This window comes from Sus scrofa, chromosome 2, assembly GCF_054392235.1.
Source record: "Sus scrofa isolate SSC_HxYL_T2T_F1_AM1 chromosome 2, Sscrofa_HxYL_maternal_Yorkshire_Landrace_v2.0, whole genome shotgun sequence".
Taxonomy (NCBI): Eukaryota; Metazoa; Chordata; class Mammalia; order Artiodactyla; family Suidae; genus Sus; species Sus scrofa.
The window spans coordinates 152,994,056-153,005,661 of NC_139384.1; the positions used below are offsets into that span (position 1 = coordinate 152,994,056).

The 11,606-nt window shown below is 44.1% G+C and overlaps 1 protein-coding gene across 1 annotated transcript; it reads right to left on the reverse strand.

The window, feature by feature from the left end:
• Positions 1-521: 521 nt before the first annotated feature.
• LOC146405793 (uncharacterized) lies at positions 522-10,749 on the reverse strand. Its single transcript, XM_085014821.1, has 2 exons — positions 7,793-10,749; positions 522-7,485 (listed from the first exon to the last, which is right to left on the reverse strand). The coding sequence occupies exon 2, from the start codon at positions 4,165-4,167 to the stop codon at positions 2,785-2,787; it is 1,383 nt and encodes a 460-aa protein (XP_084870947.1). The 5' UTR covers positions 4,168-7,485; positions 7,793-10,749; the 3' UTR covers positions 522-2,784.
• Between the last annotated feature and the right edge of the window lie 857 nt (positions 10,750-11,606).

The following is an 11,606-nucleotide window of genomic DNA, read 5'->3' on the forward strand; positions in this document are numbered from 1 at the left end:
AAAGTAAACACTGTAACTCACTTTTTAAAAAAACCTGAGATTTTCTTGGGTAAACCATTTATAAATTTTTTTTTAGGTAGGGAAATTTGGGATTTTCCCATTGGCTGCTGTCTTACCTAAAAGATTTCAAATAGTGCATAGTTGGTTCCTTAACTGTCTTGAATGAAAATGATTAAAATATTTTTCTAAAACTATACTGATAAACTTTATTGCAATTGATAACAATTGTTATGCAAATTTCAGTGTTAAAAAATTTGGGTAAAAATGGAAAATAAAATTGAGTGATTAAATGAAATTTAGAAAACTCACTACACCCTAATCTTAAACAAATTTTAAACCAATTCTGGAATAAAATGGGTATAAACAAAGTGACAAATACAACTTGAAATCATAATTAATGAGTTTTGGGGGGAGGGGATTAGAAAGACTATTTTTACAAGAAGCAACTGATATAATGCAAATTTAAGTTTTCCTTTAGGATGGAAATTTCAACATTAACCCTGAGTAGAAATAGTATTTGGTTTTTTTTGAAAGCAATGTTTTATTATTATTCAGTAGACACATTGGCACAGTTGCTAGTACAAGCAGATATCTTCTGGACCTATTCAAGTTATTCAAATGAAACATTAGAAATTAATCCATAACTGTTATGTGCAAATTTGTGTTTGCTAAAGCCACTGGATATGGTGTACTCTAGTCAGCAAAAATAGCCTATTTTATCAAATCTAAGAACTGACTTGGAAAAAGATTCATATTTTTAGGAAAGAAAAAAGCTGGCAATTATCATTGTAAGACCAATTGCAGGATGTTAGATACAGTATATGAAAAAGAAATGTTTAAATGAGACAAAGATAAATACGCTTTGTATATCCAGGATTGAGTATTTGCCAAATTCATTAACATCGAGGCTAATAAATTTTTGGACAAACTGATAAGCAGCTTGCATATGAGCAGTGTTTTGAAACAACCACATGTTGAGCTGATAATTTAGAGAACTGGCATTTTGAGTTATCTTCTACACAACTGGACTAAATGTTTAGAATAATTTGACATAATATAAGGATAAAGTAAGATAAAAAATTAGTGTTACCAACTGAGTAAACTTAATAAGAGGCCATTAAAATAATCAATTTCTAGAAGTCTAAAAAGTCATATCACTAGTAACCTACAAACATTTTTTTTTATGTTCGTATGCATAATATAGTTAGTGCTGTAGTATGTTCTCTTAGATGTCTAGACTCAAGATAAAACTCTTCCTGGAATTCTAATTTGTAAAACCAAAACCAAACCACATTTAAAGAGCTAGTGGTCACACATAAGGATTTAATGAAAGAATTAAAGTCCTACAAAGAAAAACATGGACCATTATGAAGCAACCGCAAATGAAACGAAATATAAATGGGGAAAAAAGTAGTATAAACGGCAAACGCACTTCCACTTTGAGCCACAGGATGTCGTTGTTCTCCAAGGAGAGGATTGTTCAAATCTGAAGAAATAAAGATTACCCCGGACCAGAAAGACTCGCCACGATTCCAAGCCTTTAAAGACTATAAGCACACTCGCACTGTTAAGATCAGCTGGGATATCAGGAACAAAGACTCAAAAGAAAGGTCTCAGAAGGACTACAGGTTTCTACCCTTGAAATGGTGATTTACTAATCGGAAGAGAAGCAAGATGTTAGCTTCAGGACCAGGTGGCCAAGGATCCCCGCGCCTCCTGCTCTCGCTTCTGCTCCTCGCAGCCTGGGAGGCGGGGAGCGGCCATACCCACTACTCGGTCCCCGAGGAGGCCAAACACGGCACCTTCGTGGGCCGCATCGCCCAGGACCTGGGGCTGGAGCTGGCGGAGCTGGTGCCGCGTCTGTTCCGGATGGCGTCCAAAGGCGGCGGGGACCTTCTGGAGGTAAATCTGCAGAATGGCATTTTGTTTGTGAATTCTCGGATCGACCGGGAGGAGCTGTGCGGGCGGAGCCTGGAGTGCAGCATCCACCTGGAGGTGATCGTGGAGCGGCCGCTGCAGGTGTTCCACGTGGAGGTGGAGGTGAGGGACATTAACGACAACCCGCCTGTGTTTCCAGCAACAAACAAAAATCTCTTCATTTCTGAAACTAGGGCTCTTGACTCTCACTTTTCACTAGAGGGCGCCACGGATGCAGATATCGGGGCGAACGCTCAGCTGACTTACAGACTGAGCCCCAATGAATATTTCTCTCTGGAAGCACCGACCAGCGAGGAGCAGGTAAAACCGCTCGAACTAGTATTAAAAAAACCTTTGGACAGGGAAGTCACTTCAGAGCTTCTTTTGGTGCTCAAAGCAACGGATGGGGGCAAACCTGAGCTGACAGGCGCTGTTGAGTTACACATCACAGTGCTGGATGTGAACGACAATGCTCCAGTGTTTGACAAAGCAGTTCATCGTATAAAATTACTGGAAAATGCAAGAAATGGTACACTGGTTGTTAGACTTAACGCCTCAGATTTGGACGAGGGTTCAAACAGCCACGTTCTTTATTCCTTTGCAAATGATGTCTTCTCTAACACAGAAGCCTCTTTTCGCATAGATTCTAACAGTGGAGAAATAAAAGTAAATGGAAAAATAGATTTTGAAGAAACTAAATTATGGAAACTTCAAATAGAAGCAGTTGACAAAGGAAATCCCCCAATGTTTGGTCACTGCACAGTCTTGGTAGAAATCTTGGATGTCAACGATAATGCTCCGGAGTTGCTAGTGACTTCGTTATTGCTTTCTATTCCAGAGGATGCTCCACTGGGGACAGTCATTGCTCTAATTAGTGTAACTGACCGTGACGCCGGTGAAAACGCTCAGGTGACCTGCTCTCTGATGCCCCACAGCCCCTTCAAGCTGGTGTCCACCTTCAAGAATTACTATTCGCTGGTGCTGGACGGCACCTTGGACCGCGAGAGCGTGGCGAGCTACAAGCTGGTGGTGAGCGCGCGGGACGGCGGCTCGCCTTCGCTGTGGGCCACGGCCCGCGTGTCGGTGGAGGTGGGCGACGTGAACGACAACGCGCCGGTGTTCGCGCAGCCCGAGTACACGGTGTTCGTGAAGGAGAACAACGCGCCCGGCTGCCACATCTTCACGGTGTCGGCGCGCGACGCGGACGCGCAGGAGAACGCGCGGGTGGCCTACTCGCTGGTGGAGCGGCGGGTGGGCGAGCGCGCGCTGTCGAGCTACGTGTCGGTGCACGCGGAGAGCGGCCAGGTGTTCGCGCTGCAGCCGCTGGACCGCGAGGAGCTGGAGCTGCTGCAGTTCCGGGTGAGCGCGCGCGACGCGGGCGCGCCGCCGCTGGGCAGCAACGTGACGCTGCAGGTGTTCGTGCTGGACGAGAACGACAACGCGCCCGCGCTGCTGCCGCCGCCGCCGCCGTCGCCCTGGCCGCCGCACGGGTGGGCCGGGGGCGCGGGCGGCGGGGCGGGCGTGGTGAGGCAGCGGGTGGCGCGGTGGGTGGGCGCGGGCCAGGTGGTGGCGAAGGTGCGCGCGGTGGACGCGGACTCGGGCTACAACGCGTGGCTGTCGTACGAGCTGCAGGAGGAGGCGGCGGCGCCGGGGGGCGCGCGGAGCGCGTTCCGCGTGGGGCTGTACACGGGCGAGATCAGCACGACGCGCGCCCTGGACGAGGCGGACGCGGCGCGCCAGCGCCTGCTGGTGCTGGTGAAGGACCACGGCGAGCCGGCGCTGACGGCCACGGCCACCGTGCTGCTGTGGCTGGAGGACGGCGGCGCGGCGCCCAAGGCGTCTTCGCGGCTGGTGGTGGGCCCCGCGGCGGCGGCGGAGGCGGCGCTGGTGGACGTGCACGTGTACCTGGTGGTGGCGATCTGCGCGGTGTCGAGCCTGCTGGTGCTGACGCTGCTGGTGTACACGGCGCTGCGGTGCTCGGCGCCGCGCGGCGAGGGCGCGTGCGTGCCCGGGCCGGCCCGGCTGGTGTGCTCGAGCGCGGTGGGCAGCTGGTCTTCGTCTCCGCGGCGGCGGCGGCGGCAGGGGCAGCGGGTGTGCTCTGGGGAGGGGCCGCCCAAGGCCGACCTCATGGCCTTCAGTCCTAGTGTTCCTCCTGGTTCGACTTCTGGAGATACTGGAGACCAACAGGAGTTTTGCGAGAATGTAAGTACAGCAATTCTGGGATGTATCATGCCTCTTTATATCAGTCATGGAGTAGTACACCAACAAATTACTCTAAGTCTATTGGTTCAGTTTTTTGTTGTGATTAGCTTGCTTTGGTTTATTCAAAAGCACTCTGCTTTGAAGTCCAGCCATTTTTATTACTTTTCACCGCAGTCTTCTTGGGCACATGGGGAATATTACTTAGTTGGCAGAAATAATTATAGTAGTAGCAATAGTAACAACGAGATAGATGGCTTCCTGTAATTGAGCAAGGCTAAGTCAGCCAGGAAGGAGACAAAGATCGCGGATGAGAACGGCGGATGTGAGTAAGGCTCAGTTTTCCACATCTCAATTTTGCCGGTAAGTTCATTCTTCCTATTCATTTTTTATTCTAATTGGCCTCCTCCACTCACGTGTTTATACCTTCAAAATTACCATAATAATGCATAATTCCCCAAGTCGGTTAATTTGAGTTGACACATATTTACCTATGTGTAATCTGTCGGTTTGTGTATTCCTGATGGGATGGGTTATTAAAGCGACCGCATTTTATAAATGATTTTTTTTTCTTTATAATCGGTAGGATGCATCTTTGAGATGGTAGGTAGAATTTCAGCATTTCCTATGGGGATGACTTTGTCTTTTAATCCCCTCAGAATTTAATCTCACTCTCTTCATAGTCTCGGGTGCTTCATATGGAACATTTTAATTTTTTCTATATAATGATGGTTAGCTAATTGCCTGTTGAATTCATTGCTGCTCTCCTCCACATTAATTTGTTTTACTCTTTTATTTGGAAGATTTATTTGAGCATTGACCATACTTAAAATTCTTCCATTCATAATGATATATGAAGATTTTTTAGGGTAGGAAACGTCGCACTTTTTGTGCTTTGAATTTAAAAAATATCTGCCTGGAATTCCTCTGTGGCTCAGAGGGTTAAGGTCCCACTGTTGTCTCTGTGCAGATGTGGGTTTGATCCCTGGCCTTGCTCAGTCAGTCCTAAGGAAACTGCAGAGTTGCTGCAAGTTGTGGGGTAGACCTGCAAATGTGGCCTGGATCTGGTGTGGCCATGGCTGTCGCAAAGGCCTGCAGCTGAAGATCTAAAGTTCCATATGCCACAGGTGGGGTGGTAAAGAGAAAAGAAAAAAGAAAGATCTCTTATATGGGGAATAGTGATACAGCAGAATACAGCAGAAGCCTGTATTCACCCCTCTACTTGGTCCTGAAATGACATTGCTTTAAATAGTTTAAGCATAACAACCACGGAATATCTATAAAGGCACTTCCATTTGACAGTGGTGCTACTGATCTCATTTCAGAATTTAACATTGTGTACTTAAATTTTTTGAACACTATGTACTTTCGACATATTTGATGCAAACTTTTTTGTCCCAATGCTATATTCATGGGAATTTTTTTCTTTAAAAGGAACTTGAAATTAGAGCTATAGGGGTGTGAATCAAATAATGTGAATGTTAATTTAATCATTTTTAGCTCAAATGTACAAATTAAGGATTCTTTAATTGTGCTGTGTGGAGACATACATTGTATATGATATATTTACAAGTGGGAGGAGAACCACATTATAGGTGGGGTAAAGTTAATAGAAATTCTGAGAAGGCTATTTTCTACCTGTAAAGTAGGATACTTTTCATGAAGGTACACCTTAGGAAATCTTTAGAGAAGGAAAAGCCATGTCCTAGTTTATGTACTGGAACTCTCTTCATCCGTAGCTACAGAATAGAACAAGAGCAAACATTGGTCACTAACTATAATCTACTACCACTATTTGAGATAGTTCTATTTGTAAGAAATGGCATGAAGGGATTAAAATAATATTTTCATTTAATCCTTGTAACAACTTGTAAAATACATTTGACTATCCAAATTTTAAAAATTAGACAAGAGATGGTGAGATGCTGATCCCCTGCCATCCAGCTAGAAATGATATTCAAAGGCTTATCTCTTAGATTTTGAGAATCATTCTTTTATTCACTGTAGAACTTTCTAGAGTACATTTTTTCTCTGATCAGGCGTAGTTCTGGCTCGGAAAATCAAACACAAGCTTTATACAGGTGAATCTTTCTGTTTTGCTTAGGGAAAACCCCTTCATGCTTATCTTCATGAGTATCTTGGTACAATACCATTATTGTGATAGAAATTAAGCTTGTTTATGCTGCTCAGAGATTTTTTTCCTCATCAGGTTCATGGCCATAATTATCATTTGTCTTAGTCAATGCCATATGGAGATAGGTACTTACATTATTTGATTGGTAAATAATTGAGTTGTCTGAGAAGGCATATTAGTTGTTTGGAAGAGATATAATTCAGCAGAATAATTTAACACATGAGGGAAATCAGACGACTGTGGTCTGCATCTTTCGTGCAGAACTCCAAAGCCAACTGATACATACAAAAATGACCTTGTCCTTTTTATAGTGTGAATAAGAATGTTTTGACAGATAGAAGTGGTAATACGATTGTTTCTTGGATCCTGAATACCAACAAAGAATCAATAACTGCTTCCCAAATTGCATACTTCAATAACAGTTTTAAAGGTACATATTTCCCATGAAAACTTTTGAATGTGTGTGGGTCTTTTAGGATTCAGTCTTCTACAATCTCATTGTTGTCTGAGAGATTTGGGCCAGTTGAACAAATGATCTGTGATTAAATAACTGTACACATGTGAACAAGCCATGACAGCACAGACAGAACATTACTGTGTATATTCTATAATTCTGTAGCTACATTATTGGATAGTATTTCTAATCTGCTAATTTTGAAAAACCTACTGGATTACCAAGAATGGCTTCCAGATCTATTTCTCTCTTTTATGTTTTCAGCAAATAGCAGTAGCAAACCTACTATGGAGTGTTAGCGGATGATGAGGATGGGTAGAACATTAAACCATGCACTCTAAGGTATGACTAGCAGGACATACAGCTGGAATTTAAAGCTAGCCATATTGATTTACTAAAGGGCAGACATAGAATTCCTTAGTATTTTCAGTCAATCTTAGAAGTCAATGTTAGCCTGTATCGATGTGACTTCTTGGTGTTAGCCTATCTCCAGATCTCAGGACCATCTTCAAAGATGAATTCGAGAATATCATAAACTATTCAATAGGGGCTAGTTGGGATGATGATATCTGAAATATCACAGACAAAATGCAAAAGATGTGTCTTTGGATCATTCAATATATCAAACACTTTTGTGACTTGATGTTTGTACAGTGTCATTTCACATACTTGCAAAATATCACAATATTGGAAAGTATTCCGTCAATTAACATCTGTTTTTAATTCAGACATGTATATCATCTTCTCCCTTGAGTAAACTTTCTTATGTGCATTTACCCACCTTTTTTTTTTTTTTTGGTCTTTTTGTCTTTGTTGTTGTTGTTGTTGTTGTTGTTGCTATTTCTTGGGCCGCTCCCGCGGCATATGGAGGTTCCCAGGCTAGGGGTCGAATCGGAGCTGTAGCCACCGGCCTACGCCAGAGCCACAGCAACGCGGGATCCGAGCCGCGTCTGCAACCTACACCACAGCTCACGGCAACGCCGGATCGTTAACCCACTGAGCAAGGGCAGGGAGCGAACCCGCAACCTCATGGTTCCTAGTCGGATTCGTTAACCACTGCGCCACAACAGGAACTCCCATTTACCCACCTTTAAAGACTCCACATTGCCGGTAACATCTCAAACCCCATTTTCCATAACAAAGGGGTTGGAGGACTGTTGCTTCCTTCTACAAAATAAATCTGACAGGCTTTAAATAGCATTTAAAATCTACTGTTATCTAGCCTAATGCTATATTTTGAGAAGAGGCCCATATAACTAGTTGGTTTTATCAGATGCAAAACAGAATTCAGTGTCATAAAATGTAATAAGTCTGTTTTGTTAATTTTTAAGGAAGAATTTTGAACTTACTTTAAAAAGAGTTCTAGCAGAATAATAATATTGGGAAAAGAGTAAATTAAAAAAAAGACTCAAAATTAGCAATAGTGTATTTGTATATTCAAGATAAAGGAAAATATTAACACAATATAAATGTACCAGTAATTTTTTCATTGTAACATTTTTTGATTGGACATGAATCATCAAAACCATACAACAAAATACTAAAGCTAGAGTGATAATTATTCTGAATCACTTTCTATTCTAAACTTCCCCCGTGTCTTCTTTTTTCCTCCTTAAATCCCAAGTATATATCAAAAGACAAAGGGCATGTAACTAAATCACAGCTTCAAGCAATGAATGCTCACATCAACAATTCTGATTTTCTGGTTGGTATTTTATGAAATTGAAGTTCTGTAAACACCAAGGTCACTTAGCATTTGGTTGAACTGTTTATTTTCTATGTTTTCTAAAGCACAATATTAGGTACTTAGAGGAGATTTGATTAGACATCATTTCATTGTTTTGGATGAACTTACAGTCTCAAATCCAAAATTCTTTTAAGAAGAAACAGGTCAGCTATTTTCATGAATATACCTTGATAGATATACAACAGCCAGTGTTGGTGAGGAGAAATACCAATATGGCACGGAAAACTTCATAGCAATTTTTTACTCATTAAGGGGTAATAAAAATCATTCAAGTTCCCATCATGGCTCAGTGGTAATGAACCCGACTAGTATCCATGAGGATGCTAGTTCGATCCTTGGCCTCTCTCCCCTGGATTAAGGATCTGGCATTGCCATGGGCTGTGGTGCATGTTGCAGATGTGGCTGGGATCCCATGTTGCTGTGGCTGTGCTGCAGGCTGGCAGCTACAACTCCCATTTAACCCCTAGCCTGGGAACTTGCATATGCCACAGATGCAGCTCTAAAAAAAAAGCAGAAAAAAAATCATGCTGTAGTTGAAATACTACTTCTTTCATGTATTGACACCATTATGTAGTGTTATTTTGATACCTGTATTATTTGCTAACAATGCAGCTTTCATGAGAAAGCATATATGACAAATGTAAATTTCATTTATATCAATAGACTTGTCTCTTGTGAATTCTGTTTTAAACTACCAACTTGGAAACACATTTTTGTTTTTCTTATTGTTCTTCAGTGGGTATGTAGTTGCTTGCGACAAGACCACAATTAAATGTGGATAATTATAAAGAATCAGAACTAAAAAAAAAATGACAGAAAGCAAGTGCACACAGATAAAAACACACTGTGCAGAACGTAAAGGCCAAGGAATTGTTATTAAATCTTCAAATTTGTCTTTGATTTTCCTAACAGCTGAACTAACAAGGGAGACTAGAATTAAACAGTTCAAATTTGATATTTAATGGGAGGAAATGTCTGACTCTAGTTTTGCATAAGGTCACCTATAGAATTGATCTCTCTCTCTCTGTATATATAGGTAAGTAAAAGAACAATTGTCCAACTCTAAATCAAACTTCAGAACATTTTAATTTGATGTTAATCAAGAATAAAATGTCATTTTCCACATACCATCACTTTCAGTATGACTTAAAATCTAAACGTTCCACAAAAAGCACTTCAGAAATATATTTTGGGGGATAACATAACGTGAAACATGCTAAATTATTTTTTTCTCGAAGTAAAATTCTGTGGTGTTGGATGTAGTGTAAATACTCACGATTTCAGGCACAAGGTGTCGCTCTTTACTTGGAGGAAATAGTTCTTCAAGGGTTGGTCTGAACAGCCAGGAACTTCCCTGTTTAAAGTCTCCATCATGCCGGATGCTACGCTTAAAGGATCCTTTCAAACTTCTGAAAAATTCAGCAAGATTTTTAACCTGGAACTGGAGTCTATGGTATTGTAGGTGTAAAGAATCTTATTTTGGAAGTCATTGTATGCGATGTTCGCGACTCAAGGAAGGGGATTGGACCCTGGGCGTCTGCTTCTCTCCTTTCTGCTCCTCGCAGCCTGGGAGGCCGGGAGCGGCCAGGTCCGCTACTCGGTCCCGGAGGAGGCCAAACACGGCACCTTCGTGGGCCGCATCGCCCAGGACCTGGGGCTGGAGCTGGCGGAGCTGGTGCCGCGCCTGTTCCGGATGGCGTCCAAAGGCGGCGGGGACCTTCTGGAGGTAAACCTGCAGAATGGCATTTTGTTTGTGAATTCTCGGATCGACCGGGAGGAGCTGTGCGGGCGGAGCCTGGAGTGCAGCATCCACCTGGAGGTGATCGTGGAGCGGCCGCTGCAGGTGTTCCACGTGGAGGTGGAGGTGAAGGATATTAACGATAATCCGCCTGTGTTTTCTCTCAGGGAACAAAAGCTGCTGATTTCTGAATCTAAGCAACCAGACTCGCATTTTCCTCTAGAGGGAGCTTCTGATGCGGATATAGGAGAGAATGCTCAATTAACCTACAGGCTAAGTCAAAATGAGTACTTTTCTTTAGAATTACCAACGAATAGTAAGCAGATTAAACGACTCTCACTTATATTAAAGAAATCTCTGGATAGAGAGAAAACCCCAGAACTGAATATGCTACTGACGGCTGCAGACGGAGGGAAACCAGAGCTCACTGGCACCGTTCAGCTCTCGGTCCGAGTCTTGGATACTAACGACAACGATCCAGAGTTTGAACAATCAGAGTACAAGGTGAGACTGATGGAAAATGCAGCTAAAGACACTCTTGTGATAAGGTTAAACGCCACAGACCCAGATGAAGGAGTCAATGGGGAGGTAACATACTCCTTGACGTCAGTTAAACCCAACGGAAGACGGCTATTTACCCTAGACGAAAATGACGGAGAAGTGAGGGTCAATGGGACTTTAGATTATGAAGAAAACAAGTTTTATGAAATCCAAGTACAAGCTACAGATAAGGGGAATCCCCCAATGGCAGGTCACTGTACAGTCTTGATCGAAATCTTAGATGCCAATGATAATGCCCCTGAGGTCACTGTGACCTCTCTCTCTCTACCAGTACCAGAGGACACTCAGCCAAGCACAGTCATCGCGCTAATCAGTGTATCCGATCGCGACTCTGGTGTCAATGGGCAGGTGACCTGCTCGCTGATGCCCCACAGCCCCTTCAAGCTGGTGTCCACCTTCAGGAATTACTATTCACTGGTGCTGGACGGCACCTTGGACCGCGAGAGCGTGGCGAGCTACGAGCTGGTGGTGAGCGCGCGGGACGGCGGCTCGCCTTCGCTGTGGGCCACGGCCCGCGTGTCGGTGGAGGTGGGCGACGTGAACGACAACGCGCCGGTGTTCGCGCAGCCCGAGTACACGGTGTTCGTGAAGGAGAACAACGCGCCCGGCTGCCACATCTTCACGGTGTCGGCGCGCGACGCGGACGCGCAGGAGAACGCGCGGGTGGCCTACTCGCTGGTGGAGCGGCGGGTGGGCGAGCGCGCGCTGTCGAGCTACGTGTCGGTGCACGCGGAGAGCGGCCAGGTGTTCGCGCTGCAGCCGCTGGACCGCGAGGAGCTGGAGCTGCTGCAGTTCCGGGTGAGCGCGCGCGACGCGGGCGCGCCGCCGCTGGGCAGCAACGTGACGCTGCAGGTGT

Bases quoted from the DNA above. Each gene is read 5' to 3' on its own strand.
- LOC146405793 (XM_085014821.1), bottom strand. From the start codon at position 4,167: ATGACTGATATAAAGAGGCATGATACATCCCAGAATTGCTGTACTTAC.